The 18,478-nt window shown below is 50.8% G+C and overlaps 1 protein-coding gene across 17 annotated transcripts in view; it reads left to right on the top strand.

The window, feature by feature from the left end:
* The window catches only part of TMCO4 (transmembrane and coiled-coil domains 4), a 114,438-nt gene that overhangs the window by 89,172 nt on the left and 6,788 nt on the right, over nt 1-18,478 (top strand). For all 17 annotated transcript variants that reach the window (XM_063631732.1, XM_055261721.2, XM_063631740.1 and 14 more), the window contains 2 exons: nt 5,813-5,930; nt 11,906-12,023. In XM_063631732.1, the coding sequence (XP_063487802.1) occupies nt 5,813-5,930; nt 11,906-12,023 (236 nt within the window). The remainder of the gene's footprint in view (nt 1-5,812; nt 5,931-11,905; nt 12,024-18,478) is intronic.

Genomic DNA, 18,478 nt, shown 5'->3' on the forward strand with positions numbered 1-18,478 from the left:
AAAGACATGACTGATGAAGCTTTTCCAACTACTGCAGGTTTGGAACTGCCTTAATGCCAAAGTTATAATAGGATGAAAGGCCTTCAGCTCTCACAGTAAAAATAGGATATTAATAGCGAGAACTGTTTAAAAATGAGAAGTGCAAGCATAAACGCTCTACATGTCTATGACTCGACTCCTGAACTTGAAGTTAATCCCTGCCCTCTTTTACATAAAAAGTCTGAACATTTCTAAAGCTATATAGGGCTCTCTTAATGCCTTGAAAATTTACAAGAAGAAAAGCTGATGGTAGCAGTAGGAATAAATCCCAAACATGTTTCAGCAAACACTCATTGTCCCTGCAGTAAAAGGGCAGTGAGGTCTTCTCATATCCATTATTATTGAAATGTTTAAATCCCAGTTTCTTTTGTCAGTCTTGAAAACTGGGGGCATTCTACACTGAATCCACATGATGATCTGAAGGATTTTCTGTCCCTGTGGAAGGGACTTGCTTGACACTACAAGTGGTACCTGGGCCAGATGCGGTGGCTCACTCCTGTAAATCCCAGCACTTTAGGAGGCTAAGGTGGGAGGATTACCTGAGTCCAGGAGTTTGAGACCAGCCTGGGCAACATAGCAAGACCTCATCTCTACTAAAATTTAAAAAATCAGCCAGGTGTGATGATGACAGACACCTATAGTCCCAGCTACTTGGGAGGCAGAGGCAGGAGAATCACTTGAGCCTGTGAGGTCGAGGCTGCAGTGAGCCACAATTGCGCCACAGCACTCCCGCCTGGGCAACAGAGGGAGACCCTGTCTCAAAAAAATTAAATTAAATTAAATTAAAAAGTGGTACCCGAGTGAGGATTTTCCATAGTTTACCTGGAAGGCTGAATTATTCTAGTATTATAAGGTTTTGAACCAAACAGTGGATTTTGACTGTTTTTTTTTTCCTTTCCAGCAGCTATGACAGCAGCCAGTATCGTCTTTTTCCTAACCTAAATAGGTTTCCCCTCCTGCACCATCCTGTTCTAGGAACAGTCAGGTGGTAATGGGCTCTGACCGCCTATCCACATCTACCTTGGGTGGGTCTAAGGCAAGCTTGTCCAACCAGTGGCCTGCTGGCCACATGCCACCCAGGATGGCTTTGAATGCAGCTCAACACAAATTAGTAACATTCTTAAAACATTATGAGGGTTTTTTTGCAATTTTTTTTTATTTTTTATCTCATCGACTATTGTTAGTGTTAATATATTTTTATTTATTTGTTTGTTTATTTATTTATTTTTAAGATGGAGTCTGTCTCTGTCTCCCAGGCTGGAGTGCAGTGGCGCTATCTTGACTCACTGCAATCTCTGCCTCCTGGGTTCAAGCAATTCTCCTGCCTCAGCCTCCCGAGTAGCTGGGACTACAGGCATCCACCACCACGCCCGGCTAATTTTTGTATTTTTAGTAGAGACGGGGTTTCGCCGTGTTGGCCAGGCTGGTCTCAAACTCCTGACCTCAGGTGATCCACCGCCTCAGCATCCCAAAGTGCTGGGATTACAGGCGTGAGCCACAGTGCCCCCCTAGTGTTAGTGTATTTTATGTGTGGCTCAAGTCAATTCTTCTTCCAGTGTGGCCCACGGAAGCCAAAAGATTGGACACCCCTGGTCTAAGGTGGTTCTTGCCAACCGCCCTTAGCTAACACCATGCATTGCTGAGAGCCTGCCACCTAGCTTATCTCCAGGTCAGCAGCCACGCAGAGAGCAAATCTTTAAAATCTAAGGGTACATCTGGGCGTGGCAGTGGTCTAAGGAGGAAAGGGGGAGGGGCCCAACTAGGCAGCTGCCAGCCCAGCTTCAGAGATGGGTAAATGTGTTGCCAGCTTGGTTTGGCTGTGCTCAGGACTATTTTATGGGGTTCAACTACGAATCTCAGTTCAAGGTCCCAGGCAGCTCCCTTTTTAGGTTTTCCTGACAGCTGTCCGTGGATCCGGACTGTGGCTCAGGAATGCTGCTATTACCACCGCTGGCCACAAGGGGTCCCAGCCGTGCAGGCAGCCGCACCAAGACTCGAAAAGCAGCTCCAGCTCTTAGCAGGGCAGACTCTGCCAGGCAGAGAAGGCGCCCTGAATGGCCGGCCCCCAGAGAAAGCTGCTGAGCTCATGGTTATCCCTGGGTCCACAACCATTTGGCATTGTGGGAGCAGCGATAACCCGCATATGATCACTGTGCACTGTTATTGCAGACAGCAGAGAGAAAGGCCCCAGGGACCTGCAGCTCTGCGTGCAGTCTGCGTTCAGGTCCCAGGCTTTTCTCACGGGCTATGTGGCCTTGGGCAAGCCCCATCCCCTCTCTGACCCTGTTTCCTCGTCTTCCAAGGGAAATCGCGTTGGTCTCTAAGGGCCTTTTCAGCAACAGCCTTGCCAACAACAAAAGCACCTGAAGTATCCTTTATGTTGGAGGGATATCTGAGCCATCCTTGTTATTCACCACAAACTGTCAGCTTACTGAAGTTTTAAATTCTTCTGCCAGATTATCATTGTCCTGGAAACAAAAGGAGCAAAATCAGAGTTCTGTGCTATGGAGTCTTTTAATCTCAGAGCCAGAGAGGAACTCAGAGAGCTTGGTACTACAAGGGTTTTCAAACTCTTATCAGCCTGGAACCCTGTATTCAGACAAACTCTGACATGGAAGCCCAAAAGGAAAAGCACTGAAAGCACTCTGGTTAGAAACTGGAGCTCAGAGAGAGGAAGCTGTCTGTCCTGTGTCGCTCAGCAAAAGAGTAGCAGAGCTGGTCGAAGCTGTCCCAGCCGGGAACATCTCCCAGCAAGGAACTGAGTGTGCGGCTTCCTGGTGTGTGAGGAAACTCAGACCATAAGAAAGAGCTGGACAGGTGCGGTGGCTCACGCCTGTAATCCCAGCACTTTGGGAGGCTGAGGCAGATGGATCACCTGAGGTCAGGAGTTTGAGACCAGCCTGGCCAACATGGTGAAACCCCATCTCTACTAAAAATACAAAAATTAGCCAGGTGTGGTGGTGCATGCCTGTAGTCCCAGCTACTTGGGAGGCTGAGGCAGGAGGATCGCTTGAACCTGGGAGGTGGAAGTTGCAGTGAGCCAAGATTGCACCACTGCACTCTAGCCTAGGTGAGAGTGAGACTCTGTCAAAAAAAAAAAAAGAAGAAAAGAAAAAGAAAGGAAAGAAAAAAAAAGAGAAAAGAAGGAGGGAGGGAGAAAGGAAAGAAAGGAGGGAAGGAGGGAAGGAAGGAAGGCAGGAAGGAAGGAAGGAAGCAAGGAAGGAAGGGAAGGGAAGGGAAGGGAGTGCCACAAGGGGGAGGCAGAGGGCCAGGCAGGCCAGTGGGGTGCACGAACTCCCACTGTGCATTCACTATGCTGGGGTTTTTCCCATGTGACTGAATCCTCATAAAGACCCTGTAAGGCCAGCATCATCATCCTCTTTTAGGCTTGGAGAAGTTACATGATTTGGTTCAAGTCACATAGCTCGGAAGTGGCTAAGCTGGGATTTGAACCTGATGTCAAAGCCTGTAAACTGGTTTTCCTGATAGAGACAGACATTTATTCACTGATTCATTCATTCATTCAAATCTTTATTGAGCACCAAATCTGTAACTGGTGCTGTTCTGGGCCCTGCCACACTGCTGTGAATAAGGCACTGGAGTGCCTGCCCTCATTGAACCTTCGTGTTAGAGGAGGAGACAGGTGATAAACAATAATCTGTGACAAGGAGAAAAATAAAGCAGAGGTTGGGATAGAGGCTGGGGAAGGGGTGCATTTGCACCTCTCGTTTGTCCAGAGCAGTATTTCTCTGAGCCTGGTCCACATGCCCATCTGGGAACTACTGGTTTCCAATCTGCAGCAAGATTTTAAAAGACATGTTGCTTCTCTATTTCTGTACTTACAGAACAATTGGATTGCACTTTGGTGTTTGTTTGCTTGTTTGTTTTGAGACAAGGTCTGGCTCTGTCACCCAGGCTGGTGTGCAGTGGTGTGATCACAGCTCACTGTGGCCTCAAACTCCTGGGCTCAAGCAATCTTCCTGCCTCAACTTCCCAAGTAGCTGTAGCTGGGACTACAGGTGTGCACCACCACACCCAGCTAATTTTTTTTTTTTTTTTTTTTTTGAGACAGAGTCTCAGTCTGTGGCCCAGGCTGGAGTGCAGTGGCCCAGTCTCAGCTCACTGCAACCTCTGCCTCCGGGCTCAAGCGATTTTCACGCCTCAGCCTCCCAAATAGCTGGGATTACAGGCTTTTGCCACCACACCCAGCTAATTTTTGTATTTTTAGTAGAGACGGGATTTTGCCATGCTGGCAAGGCTAGTCTCTAAATCCTGGCCTTAAGTGATCCACCCACCTTGGCTTCCCAAAATGCTGGAATTACAGGCATAAGCCACTGTGCCGGGCCCTGACTATTTTTTTTTTTTTTTTTTTTGTAAAGACAAAGGTCTCAGCCAGGCATAGTGGCTCACGCCTGTAATCCCAGCACTTTGGGAGGCTGAGGCGGGCGGATCACCAGGTCAGGAGATCGAGACCATCCTGGCTAACACGGTGAAACCCTGTCTCTACTAAAAATACAAAAGATTAGCCGGGCGTAATGGCGGGCGCCTGTAGTCCCATCTACTCGGGAGGCTGAGGCAGGAGAATGGCGTGAACCCGAGAGGTAGAGCTTGCAGTGAGCCGAGATCGTGCCACTGCACTCCAGCCTGGGCAATAGAGCGAGACTCTGTCTCAAAAAAATAAATAAAGTAAAAGACAAGGGTCTCACTATGTTGCCCAGGCTGGTCTTGAACTCCTGGGCCGAAGTGATCCTTATGCCTTGGCTTCCCAAAATGCTCAGATTACCAACACTAGGTGAACCACTGCCCCCAGCCCAGACTGCACTTTGAATAGCCCTGACCTGAAATATTTCCTGAATCATTAGATCGATGCAGCTGACGAATGCACTCCCTGACCCCAGGACCTACTCGCCCCATCTCCTCTTCACCCCCTTCTTCCCACCAGTCTGCACAGATCCCAGGGAACTTTTTGCAGAGGAAGATATTGGTGTCTCCCACCTGCATGCAAGATGATGCGGGGCCTGTTAGTCTCTTCTAAAGGAAGACATCCATCCGTAGTCCACGGCTGGTGTGAGCTTCGTGGGTGGTGGAGAGAGACCTGGGTTCCAACTCAGGCTGTGTTGGAACTTATTAGCCATGTGATCTGGCAGATATCTTTGGTTTTCCTTAACTCTAAAATGGGGAAAATGAGGCTGGGTGCGGTGGCTCACGCCTGTAATCCCAGTACTTTGGGAGGCCAAGGCGGATGGATCACCTGAGGTCAGGAGTTTGAGACCAGCCTGGCCAACATGGTGAAACCCCATCTCTCCTAAAAATGCAAAAAATTAGCCGGGCATGGTGGCACGTGCCTGTAATCCCAGCTACTCGGGAGACTGAGGCAGGAGAATCGCTTGAACCTGGGAGACGGAGGTTGCAGTGAGCCGAGATCATGCCACTGCACTCCAGCCTGGGCAACAGAGCGAGACTCTACCTCAAAAAATAAATAATTAATAAAATAAAATAAATAGAATGGGGTAATGATCCTTTGAAGGAATAGATTAGGCATATAAGAGGCTTGATTCAGGTTCTGGAACTCAGTAGGTAGAAGCCTCCATGCCTTTCCATGCATGTGTTTGTGTGTTTGCATGTGTGTACATGCACATTTGCACGATTGTCCATGTTCACGTGTGTGCACGTGTATGTGTGTGACATTCATCTCCTCCACTGCTCTTGAAGTCCCTCCCAGTGCCCACTGTGGCCAGGGACACTGACGGCCTTTTCTGGGGTCTTTTGCCAGATTGCCAAGGGATCATCGAGGACGTCATCCTGCTGGGTGCGCCTGTGGAGGGAGAAGCCAAGCACTGGGAACCTTTCCGGAAGGTGGTGTCCGGGAGGATCATCAACGGCTACTGCAGGTCTGTCCAAACCTTGTGCCAGCGGGGAAGTGACAATGCTTACTGAGCACTTAGTATGCCCGGACTCTGTGTTGGAGACACGTATTTGAGACCTAATCCCTGTCCTGGAAGATCCCAGGAACTGGCCTGGCACCGGCCCTGTTAGGAGCAGGCCCAGGCCTGGTGATCTGATCTGGGAAGCGTCCCTCCAGTAGCATGATGGACAGCAGAGGGGATTCTGAGAAGATGTTTCTGTGTCAGGCCTGAGAGCAGCAGGATGACAGGAGAGGGTGGGGTGGCTTGGCCTGGTTGGAGCTGGGGGAAGGGACATGGGTGAGTGGGACACAGACTGAAAAACAAAGATTGGGCCACAGGGAGGTCTTTGAACAAGGTCTGAGAGGCTTCTATGTTAGTCTTTGGTGGTGGAGGGAGGGGCTGGAGGGGCCTAGGCTGAGCTTTCTGAGTAGTGCCTTGGAGGCAGGGCAGGGTGCTAGAACAGGAGGCCGACGGCTTGCAGGAGCCTGTACCCAAACAGGATGACAGACCCTCCAGCCAGATGAGGGGGGCCATGAAGGCTGACGGCTGCGGGGCTAGAAAGGAAGCAACCCTTGTTTGGGGTTTGAGAAGGAGGACCTGCGGGGTTTCAGCCAAAGCTGTGACTCAGACTTTAGGGCAGGAGGGAAGATGAAACCCAAAACTGAGCCCTCCAAGATTGGCCTGAGAAGAAGCCCCGTCCATCCAGCCTCTGGATGAAGCAAAGGTATTTTCAGAGCAACAATGTTTAAGGCTCATGATTTGGAAGCACACAGGCCTGGGTTCTAACGCCTGCCTTCGTTTCTCCATCAGTAAAAGAGGGATACTGGTAGCAACTGCCCTCAGAGTTGTGACGATGCTTGAAGGATTTACAGAGCTGTACAAGTGTGCGTGTTTGCACGTATGTACATGCTCGTGCACGATTGTCCATGTGCACGTGTGTATGTGTGTGCATGGTACCTACATGCCTTGTGAATGACAGGTGATGTCACCATTTTTTTCATTCATCATCGTCAATCACTTGAGATATTCATTCAGCAAATTCAGTGAGCACCAACCTTAGGCCAGGCAGCATGGTGGGAGGCTGAGGCAGGACAATCGCTTGAACCTGGGAGGCGGAGGTTGCAGTGAGCCAAGATCGCACCACTGTACTCCAGCCTGGGCAACAAGAGCGAGACTCCATCTAAAAAAAAAAAAAATATATATATATATATATATATATATATATATATATGAAAAAGATAAAGAATGGACAAAGACTTTGATGCGAGACAGTCTTAGGTTAAAATCTTGCCTCTGCCGTTTACCTTTTGAATGGGTTTAGACAAACAACTTCCCTGAATTCAGTGTCTCCATTTATAAAATAGGAATAATAGTCCCTCCTGTACAGAGGTTCTGGCAAGACTAAATGACATTATGAAGCAGAAGAACTGGCACTTAGTAGGTGCCCAATAAATGATAACAGTTATGTTTATTGCTTGGCATACTCACATAGCACATGACCTTTTTTGTTTGTTTTTTGAAACAGAGTCTTGCATTGTCACCCAGGCTGGAGTGCAGTGTTGCAATCTCAGCTCACTGCAAGCTCCACCCCCTGGGTTCATGCCATTCTCCTGCCTCAGCCTCCCAAGTAGCTGGGACTACAGGCACACGCCACCACACCCGGCTAATTTATTATATTTTTAGTAGAGACGGGGTTTCACCGTGTTAGCCAGGATGGTCTCGATCTCCTGACCTCGTGATCCACCTGTCTTGGCCTCCCAAAGTGCTGGGATTACAGGCGTGAGCCACTGCGCCCGGCCGCACATGATTTTTTAGTACTTTTTATAAACAGCAAAGGGAAAGAATTAAGATTGCATGTGTGCAGTGGGAACGCAGCAAAATCTTATTAAACCCATCTGTTCTGTTGAGAACCTGAGACGCATACACTTGGTTTTCGATTATTTTGTGAGACCTTGGGCCATCTCTTTATGGAAAGAAAGGAGGAGGAGGAGGAGAAGAAGAAAGAAGAAAGGGAAGGAAGGAAGGGGAGAGAGAGTGTAGATCAAAACAACTGTAGTTCCTTGGTTAAATTAAGCATCAGCCAGGAGTTCAGATTCTTGGCCTCCAAAGGCCGTTTAGTTGCTGTGAACTTAAACGTGGAGGGTTAAAGGGAAGGGGATTCAGGCCAACCAGACCCAACTACACAAGTTTACTCGTGTGTAATTTACATTAATAAAGCTCTTTGTAGATCCACTCCCTTACCTGGGCTATTCACGAACCTTCTGGAAGCTAGCTAGGGTGATAGCACTGCTGCCCGTCACATCCCTGAGGAAGTGAAGCTCAAAAAGGGGCAAGTGACTTGCCCAGGGTCCCACAGGCAGACCCAGGATATGAGCTCAGGCCTGTCTCACCCCACCGTGAGAGGGCTACATTCTGAGTCCTCAGGTGGGCTCCTTGTAACCCAGGACAACAGGCCACCCTGTGGGCTCTGCCCCAGGTGCCGTGTGAGGAAGGGATGACAGAAGGAGGAGCAGGGAGGACCCCTGCCCACAGGTGGCTCGAGGCCTGGTGAGTGAGCCTTGTCTGCCTTCAGCAGGTGGCAGTTGTTCAGCCTGGGGCTTGCACATCAGCATTGCCTGGAGGGCCTGGGAGAGACTGGCAGCCAGTTCCCAGTTCAGCTCAGGGTACAGGGATGACTAAGGCACAGACCTGCCCTCAGGGAGCTCTCTGCTTTTCTAGAAGAGAGGAAACACAGGAGGACATCTGGCAAACATCATAAAAGGAACAAGTACCAGGCACACAAGGGGTGAATGATTAATCATTTTGGATGGAGGACAGGCGCAGTGGCTCGCACCTGTAATCCCTGCACTTTGGGAGGCCGAGGCAGGAGGATCACTTGAGCCCAGGAAGGAGTTCAAGACTAGCCTGAACAATATGGCAAAACCTGTCTCCACAAAAAAAAAAAAAATACAAAAATTAGCCGGGCATGGTGGCATACACCTATAGTCCCAGCTACTTGGGAGGCTGAGGTGGGAGGATGGCTTGAGCCCAGGAGGCAGAGGCTGCAATGAGCCAAGATCGTGCCACTGCACTCCAGCCTGAGCAACAGAGCAAGACCCTGTCTCAAAACATATATATATATATATATATATATAGTAGTGGGTGGAGAGGCCCAGGGGCACTCCCTGGAGGAGGGGATGTCCAAGGTGAATTTTGAAAGGATGGGTATAGGAACCCATCAGAGACTGGAAGCACAGACTGAACCAGAGAGAGGTGGCACAGCACACACACGTCCAGCACAGGCTCTAATAGTCATGCCTGAGGCTCCCTGAGCCCCTGTATATACATGTCCCGCCTCAGTTAATGCTCCCACCAATGCTGAGAGCTAAGATATCCTGAGGAGACTGAGGCTCAGAAAGGTCAAGCAACCTGTCCAAGGTCACGCAGCTCATAATTGACAAGGCAGGAATTGAACCTGGCTCTGTGTGGTCCAGAGCCGGGTGGAGAAGGTCTTGAATGCCAGTGAAGGCCCATGGTTTGCTCAGCACAGTGAGAGGGTACAGAACCTTCTAATCTGTGTTCCTGCTCTGCCCCTATATGTGTATAAATACATGTAATTCACATTTTAATTAAAATGTTGTCAGAGGCTGAGGCAGGAGAATGGTGTGAACCCGGGAGGCGGAGCTTGCAGTGAGCCAAGATTGCGCCACTGCACTCCAGCCTGGGTGACAGAGCGAGACTCTGTCTCAAAAAAAAAAAAAAAAAAAAAAAAGTTGTCATAATTATGGAGGAATGATGCTGTCTTTGCTCATTTATACCCAGCTGTATTGGAAACATTTCCCGACCATCTTCATATCCAGTGTTTGATGCACTGGATTCTTATGAATAGTTCAATAAAACAACTGGAATTGATCTCCCTTTTCTCCCTCTAGCCATCCTTTTTTTTTTTTTTTTTTTTTTTTAGTTTTTTGTTTTTTTGTGACAAGGTCTCACTCTGTTGCCCAGGCTGAAGTGCGGTGGCACAACCATGGCTCACTGCAGCCTCAACTGCCTTGGGCTTAGATGATCCTCCTGCCTCAGCCTCCCAAGTAGCTAGGACCACAAGCACACACCACCACGCCCAGCTAATTTTTGTGTGTTTTGTAGAGGCGGAGTCTCACTATGTTGCCTAGGCTGGTCTCAAATGCCTGGGCCCAAGCAATCCTCCCACCTCAGCCTCCCAAAATGCTGGGATTGCAGGCGTGAGCCACCATGCCCTGCAACCATCCATTCTTAGACAGTGCTTCTTGGACCCTCAATATTACGATAATCATCAGGACCTGAAAGCATTGCTCTCTGGAGAGACTGAAGGAATTTTCTAGATGAGAAAGCCCATAGGCAATGGAGAGCCATGGTCTGCTTCTAAGGGAGCACTATGGTCAGATGGGTGTTTTAGGAAGACTCCAGTGGCTCAAGGTAGGTGATGCCAGGAGCAGGGAGTGGAGTGAGGAGGTCGTTGCATTCATCCATGGGGCGGGGAGGGAGGATTGCCTGCTCTCAGGGCTGGACCACAAGGGGCAGGTATTGGAGGGGAGAGAGGAGGAAGAATTGGGAGGACTTTGATACGTTGGCCATAGGCAGGAGGCACCCAAGACGTTGGTTTCTACTTGAAGGACTGGGCAGATGACAGTGGGGAAGGAGTTAGGGACGGATGAGCTCACTTCGGGACACAGCAGGAGAGTCTGTAGAGGACCCCTCAGCTCAGGGACCCAGTCCTCCTGGGGGTTTTCGGAGTGATACCCACTCACAAACCCACGTGCTCAGAGACCACAGAGGGTCAGAACTTGGAGAAGCCCAGAGAGCACCACCACTCTCCCAGACAGGTGGAGGACTTGCCTGTGGTCACACAGCAGGGCACATAGACAGGGCCACCAGGACTCCAGACCCGGCCTCCTATCTCTCAGCCATTCTTACCCCCCTGCAGTGAGGGAGGGCCCTTCTTTCAGATCAACAAGTGTGCAAAAATAACGCCACGTAAACCAGAGTCAGAATTAGTCCACATAAAAGACAGCAGGATGGGCTGAGTTGGATCCGAGCCTGGGGTGCAGAGGGGAGAACAGAAGCTCGCCTGTGCGCAGACTTGCTGGGCGGCAAGGCCCAAGGGCATGGTTCTGGGATGGCCCAGCTGCATCCCAAGGCAGTTCAAGCGTTTGCGAGGGAAGGCTGCCTCAAGGGGCCCCTCAGACCATGTCCTCTGTAGACAGTGCTCATTGAACCTGAAGCAACAGGCGGCAGAGGGTCCGGAGTCATTTCTTCTAGATAGTGTAGGGGCAGTGTTTGGCTGGGGCCAGGTTCACGGAGTGGGGTCACAGCACCCCTGAAAGTAGAGGAATGTTCCCAGTGCTGTGACTGCCCGGACAACCACCTTCACCTCCTCTGCTGCCTGAGGGCAGGGAGGACCTGCAGCCTGGGCTGAGCCTGTCCTGGGAAGGCCAAGCTGGTCCCTCCAGCTCACAGATAGGTCATCTAGACCCCAGAGCTCCTCCCCTCCTCACAGGTGGACCTTCTTTGCTTTTCTTTTTCCAGGGAGCCCTGGACAAGCCACCTTTCCTGAGCTGGGAGTAGTTCTCCTGAGCCACATGGTGACTTTTTGAGAATTTTATCCAGATTCCTCATTCATTCATTCAGCAGATATTCCTCTGTTGCCTGCCGGACACTGTTCTCAGCTCTGGAGACCCAGCTGGGAAGAAAGCAGACAGCCCTCATGGAGCTACCTGGTGCTTGCACGTAGCCCTGCGCACCGTGCCTGGCAGCCAGGCCAGGCTCCAAAAGCATCAGCTGTAGCTGCTTTATCTTCCATCTCCACCATCCAATCAGGGGCCCTGTTTTCCCACAGAAGCTCCATTCCCACCTGGCTTCCCCAGGAGGCAGCCTGGCCCGTCCTGTCCTTGGGCTGTCCAAGGCTGGTACTAACGTTCACATGCTTCTCCACCCTCCCACAGGGGAGACTGGCTGCTGAGTTTCGTGTACCGCACGTCCTCGGTGCAGCTCCGTGTCGCCGGCCTACAGCCCGTGCTGCTGCAGGACAGGAGGCTGGAGAACGTGGACCTGACCCCTGTGGTGAGTGTCGGCCTGTTCCTCCTGGGCCTTGCGTTTTCTTAGTTGCTCCAGCCCAGCCACCCCTGTCCCCCGGAGACAGTGGACCCAGCCTGTTCCACGCCACAGGAGAAAGGTCATAAGATTTATTTGGGGCCAGGCACGGTGGCTCATGCCTGTAATCCCAGCACTTTGGGAGGCCAAGGCAGGCAGATCACGAGGTCAGGAGATGGAGACCATCCTGGCTAACACAGTGAAACCCCGTCTCTACTAAAAATACAAAAAATTAGCCGGATGAGGTGGCGGGTGCCTGTAGTCGCAGCTACTCAGGAGGCTGAGGCAGGAGAATGGCATGAACCCGGGAGGCAGTGCTTGCAGTGAGCCGAGATCACGCCATTGCACTCCAGCCTGGGTGACAGAGCAAGACTCCATCTCAAAAAAAAAAAAAAAAAAAGACTTTATTTGGAGCCAGGTGCAGTGGCTCATGCCTGTAATCCCAGCACTTCGGGAGGCCCAGGAGGGCAGATCCCTTGAGCCTAGGAATTTGAGACCAGCCTGGGCAACATGGCAAAACCCTATCTCTATAAAAAAATTTTAAATTAGCTGGGCATGGTGGTGCGTGCCTGTAGTCCCAGCCTCTTGGGAGGCTGAGGTGGGAGGATCACTTGAGCCTAGGAGATCGAGGCTGCAGTGAGCCATGATTGTGCCATTGCATTGCAGCCTGGGCATCAGAGCATAACCCTGTCTCTAAAAAGCAAAAACACACACAGATATACAACTAGCAATTAACGGGACCAGGATTGGATTTGAACCTCCAGAACCCTCACTCTTGCTCCTGTATTACTGCCGTTCCCCACTCCTGAGTCCCCCCGACCCAGGGCTCCCCAGTAGCCCCATCTCAGCTCACTAGTCAGGACTGTATGTTTCTGCGAGAAGCAGCTGGAGCAAGCAGGGGACACAGGTGGAGAGCTTTAGGCTAGACCAAAAGCAGAATCATCCGCCTGCCAGGCTGTGGAAAGATGGGATGCAGAGTGGGACATCTAGGGAATCTTTAAAATGCAAAGCCCAGGGCCCCACTGCCCAAAAATTCTACATCAGTCTCTAGGGGCAGAGCCATGAGTCCACATTTTAAACATACTCCCTGAGGGTTCCCATACAGCTAAAACTAGGCTGGGGTGCAGGGGCAGATGATCAGAAAGAATTCTTGCAGTGAATGGGGTGGGAGGGCACCTGCTGGGCAGCCACACAAACCCAACTTGAATTTCTTTTCTTTTTCTTTTTTTTTCTTTTTTTTGTTTGAGATGAGGTCTCACTCTGTTGCCCAGGCTGGAGTGCAGTGGCGTGATCTCAGCTCACTGCAACCTCCACCTCCTGGGTTCAAGCAATCCTCCCACCTCAGCCTCCCTAGTAGCTGGGAATACAGGCACGTGCCACCACCACCCTGGCTAATTTTTGTATTTTTAGTAGAGATGGCATTTCACCACGTTGGCCAGGCTGGTCTCGAACTCCTGACCTCAGGTGATCTGCCTGCCTTGGCTTCTCAAAGTGCTGGGATTACAAGCATGAACCACCACATCTGCTCTCTTTTCTTTTCTTTTTTTTTTTTTTTTTTTTTTTTTGAGACGGAGCCTCACTCTGTCGCCCAGGCTGGAGTGCAATGGCACGATCTTGGCTCACTGCAACCTCTGCCTCCCCGGTTCAAGCCATTCTCCTGCTTCAGCTTCCCGAGTAACTGGGACTACAGGCACCCGCCACTATGCCTGGCTAATTTTTGTATTTTTAGTAGAGATGGGGTTTCACCATGTTAGTCAGGCTGGTCTTGAACTCCTGACCTCAGGTGATCTGCCTGCCTCAGCCTCCCAAAGTGCTGGGATTATAGGCATGAGCCACCGTGCCTGGCCTTTTTTTTTTTTTTTTTTGAGATGGGGTCTTGCTATGTTGCCCAGGCTGGAATGCAGTGGCACAATCTCAGCTCACTGCAACCTCTGCCTCCCAGGCTCAAGTGATCTTCCTGCCCCAGCCTCCTGAGTAGCTGGGACCACAGGTGCATGCCACATCTAGCTAATTTTTTGTAGTTTTGGTAGAAACGAGATTTCACCATGTTGCCCAGGCTGCTTCTGAACTCCTGAGCTCAAGCAATCCACCCATCTTGGCCTCCCAGAGTGCTGGGATTATAGGCGTGAGCCACCACGCCCGGCCAACTGGAGTTTTTTAGACTTGAAAGAACCTTGTTCACCTGCCACATGCCATCCTAGGGAGTTAATAGCTTCCCGTGTGGACACTCACTCTATGTCTGGCTCTGCCCTAAGCCTGCTTGCTTATTTATTTATTTATTTATTTATTTATTTATTTATTTATTTATTTATATTTTTGAGATGGAGTTTCGTTCTTGTCACCCAGGCTGGAGTGCAATGGCGCGATCTCGGCTCACTGCAACCTCCACCTCCCGGGTTCAAGTGACTCTCCTGCCTCAGCCTCCCAAATAGCTGGGATTACAGGCACCTGCCACCAAACCCAGCTAATTTTTTTTTTTTGTATTTTTCATAGAGATGGGGTTTTGCCACGTTGGTCAGGCTGTTCTCGAACTCCTGACCTCAGGTGATCCACCCACCTTGGCCTCCCAAAGTGCTGAGATTATAGGCATGAGGCACCACGCCTGGCCCCCCCCTCACCCTTTTACAGACATTAGTGTCCCAATTGTACAGACAAGGTCACTGAGGCTTACAGACGTTCCAGGGTCACACTGCTGAAACATGGCAAAGCAGGACTCAGACCCAGGTCTGAAGCCAATAGATGTAGCCCCAGCCCAGGTAGATATGAGAAACAGTGGGAGAGGTGCTCCACAGGGGGAGGCAGGGAGGGGAGGAATAAGGAATAAGCTGTAACTACAAGCACAAGCCAACTTCAGCCGGTACAAGCCCTTGCAATGTCAAGGGACCCTGAGAACAAAATCTTTGGTTTCTCATTATTATGTTGTTGGCTGCCATTTATCAAGTGCCAAGTGCTTCCCACGTGTAAACCAGTGTATTAGTCCGTTTTCACGCTGCTGATAAAGACATACCAAAGACTGGATAATTTATAAAGAAAAAGAGGTTTAATGGACTCAATTTCATGTGGCTGGGGAGGCCTCACAATCATGGTGGAAGGCAAAAGCCATGTCTTACATGGCGGCAGGAAGACAGAGAATGAGAACCAAGTGAAAGTGGTTTCCCCTTATAAAACCATCAGATCTTAGGAGACTTATTCATTACCACGAGAACGGTATGGGGGGAACCACCCCCATGATTCAATTATCTCCCACTGGGTCCCTCCCACAACACGTGGGACTTATGGGAGTACAATTCAAGATGAGATTTGGGTGGGGACACAGCTAAACCATGTCACCCAGTTTTCCACTAATGGTAGTTTGAGCAGCTCCTTCCTGCAGACAGACTAGACTCCTTTGAGGGCATCTAAAAATCCCCTGGTTTGAGGGGCACTCTGGCTTCCCCATTCAGCATCAGCAGCTGCCTGTTCTGACCACTCTACCACTGCGTCTCAGTGGCCGACGAAGCTAGGCCCTGGATCCACCCCTGCCACCATAGTGTGGTTCGCACTGGGCTGCATGTTTTTTGAGACTTGACTGAGCATTTGATAACATGGGGGAATTCTTGCACAAAAAACAAAATCAAAACTTCACCAGGTGCTGCTGTCTATGAAGTCTGTCAGCCATGTCCCTGCCCAGAGGTCACCCGGGCCTCTCACCCGGCCTGACACCAGGTCACTGGGGCCAGTTCATTCTCACTTGTATCTTCACCCCTAAACTCCCAGGGCCCTAAGACACAATTCCTAACCCACCAGAGGATCACAAATGAAGCCACCCTGTGCCTTCCTAACTGGGAGCTTTGGGGGCTGGGGTAGATTAAGAGTCATTTCTAGACTCATCCATTTATGAAACTGGTTGCTCCTGGTTAAAGAGTCTTTGCAGGGGCCGGGCACGGTGGCTCACACCTGTAATCCCAGCACTTTGGGAGGCCAAGGCGGGCAGATCACAAGGTCAGGAGATCGAGACCATCCTGGCTAACACGGTGAAACCCCATCTCTACTAAAAATACAAAAAATTAGCTGGGCATGGTGGCAGGTACCTGTAGTCCCAGCTACTCAGGAGGCTGAGGCAGGAGAATGGCGTGAACCCAGGAGGCGGAACTTGCAGTGAGCTGAGATGGCACCACTGCACTCCAGCCTGGGTGACAGAGCGAGACTGTGTTTCAAAAAAAAAAAAAAAAAGGAATCTTCACAGATAGACTTGGCTCACATTCTGTAAACCTCGCAACTCCCTAGAGGAGGTATTAAGCATCCCCAGATCACAGATTGGGAAACTGAGACCTGGGAGCATGGAGTCATGGCCAGAGTTGTAGGTCTGGACTCTGAACCCAGGTTGGAAGCTGTGCTGCCCACTTCCCTGTGGGAATGAGGTAAGCTGAGTCTCAAGACCAGCAAACCACAGTGACAGGAGTTTTGTCTCGGCCCCTTTGCCACACTTGCAGCAGGGGGGCCCCGTCTACTCGGTCCACCACACTCAGCCCCTTGCAGGAGGAAGCACATGAATGAGCAAGTGCGGGGTCTGGCTGACCACTCCAAACACCAACACAAGAGCAAGCTCCATGCTGGGCCTGTGGCCAGACCAGGCATGTTGCCTCGAGGGGAAAGTGGCAGCACCCGGGCAGGGGTACCCGCGACCCTGAAGCCCCAGAGGGGGCGTTAGTGTGCTAATTAGCTGTTTTACTTCCACCATTGATGGCCCAATAGACGGTGGTGTGTTAACAGCTCAGTTGGCCCCTGGCCCCATCACATGGGGTAGCTGCCCTCCACTGGTGAGGGCAAAAGGCCAGTGTGACAGCCTTTCTGGGTACTCGCACTCAGTGGGTCCCAAGCTCTTGTCCAGCATCCAGGGAGAATGAGAATACGCTGACAATTGAAGAGTGAGCGAGGTGGGGAGTTTTACTGAGTGATGAAACAGCTTTTCGCAGAGAGGGGATGTGCAGGTGGTTCCCCTACCCAAAGGCAGGAAAGCCCCCACAATGTGGCTGAGTCTGGGGTTTTATGGGCTCAGAATAGGGGAAGGTGGGCAAACAGGAACAGAAGTTCTCACTCTGGGTCACGGGTTTTATCTGGGACCAGCAGTCCGGTCTTTCAGCCTTCAGGCTGTTTTTTTGGCTTGAAGGTGGGGTTTCACTGAGGACCCGCCCCTGTCTGCCTAGGTATTTGTCTGCCTCCTGTCACCATCAACAGGGCTCAGAGCTGATGCCTCCTGACCCGTGTCCAGGGCTCTCTATCCTATTCAAGGTGCCTGCACCCTGAATGGGGTGAAAGGGAGCAGGGACTTTGTGCCTCAGCACCCCAGGAGTCTCCCTTTGCCAGAAGAATCAGAGATAAAAAGCATCTGCTGAAGAAAGTAGCTTTTAATGCTGCAAAGCCCTCACAAGATCTGATTTCTACTTGAATCGGATATGGTAGGAAGAGCACAGCCTTTGGCACCAGCGAGACATGGCTTAGAATCCTGGCTCTGCCACTGGTTTACTGGCTGTGTGACCTTGGACCAGTTACTTAACCTCTCTGTGTCTCAGTGTCCTCATCTAGGAAATGGTGGAAACGCCTAACTTCCAGGGCAGCGCATGTAAGATGTTTGGCGCCTAGTAGGCCTTCCTTTAATCCTAGTCCCTCCTGGCCTGCCCCTGCTACCACCCCCAGTTTGTTTGCCTCTGGGACCAGCAGTTTTGGAGACTCTGCTCCCTCCTCAGACTGTCTTCGTGGCAGCTTCCCAGCTCCTGCCTAATAATAGCTCTTTATCACATTAGGAGTACATCACAAAAAACAGTGCTTTCCTCTTCTGGGTAATTAGAGGTAATTAGCACTGCCTTTGTGCTGGCCTCCTGTTTTCCTTGAAAACACTTTGCTGGAGAAGTTGCTGGCAAGGGAGCCTTCATTACTGCTGTTGGGGAAATGCTGGCCACCCTCTGCTCCCAATAGAGACCCACAGGACCTGTCTTCTCCCTGCTGGACCAACCACACAGCAGGGCCCTTTGTGATCATCCCACTGGGCTCTCCCTATCGAAGGCAGGCCGCATCTCTGGGGTGAATGAAGCTGCCCTCCTGCCCCTCAGTCTCTCCTCACAGGGCCGGGGTTACAGTGGATGGGGGATTTGCCACCCCAGGGACCAACTCATGAGGCTTCTGAGGCGCAGAGACCCGACCCACGGCAAGACTCTTTATGTCCCAGAGGAAATGCCAGGTGGCCTAGAACTTAGCAAAAGGCTTGGCACAAAGTAGATAATAATAACCACAGGAGCCAACCACTCACATGTTTTACGGGGATAAGTCTTTCGATGCTCATAGAGGTCCTGCATAGTGGTAGTAACCCGTGGTACAGATGTGAAAACTGAGGCTGCAGGCAGTGCCACGGCATGTGAGTGGTAGAGCCAGATGACCCTGGGCTCTTC

The sequence above is a fragment of the Symphalangus syndactylus genome, chromosome 22 (assembly GCF_028878055.3).
Source record: "Symphalangus syndactylus isolate Jambi chromosome 22, NHGRI_mSymSyn1-v2.1_pri, whole genome shotgun sequence".
Lineage (NCBI taxonomy): Eukaryota > Metazoa > Chordata > Mammalia > Primates > Hylobatidae > Symphalangus > Symphalangus syndactylus.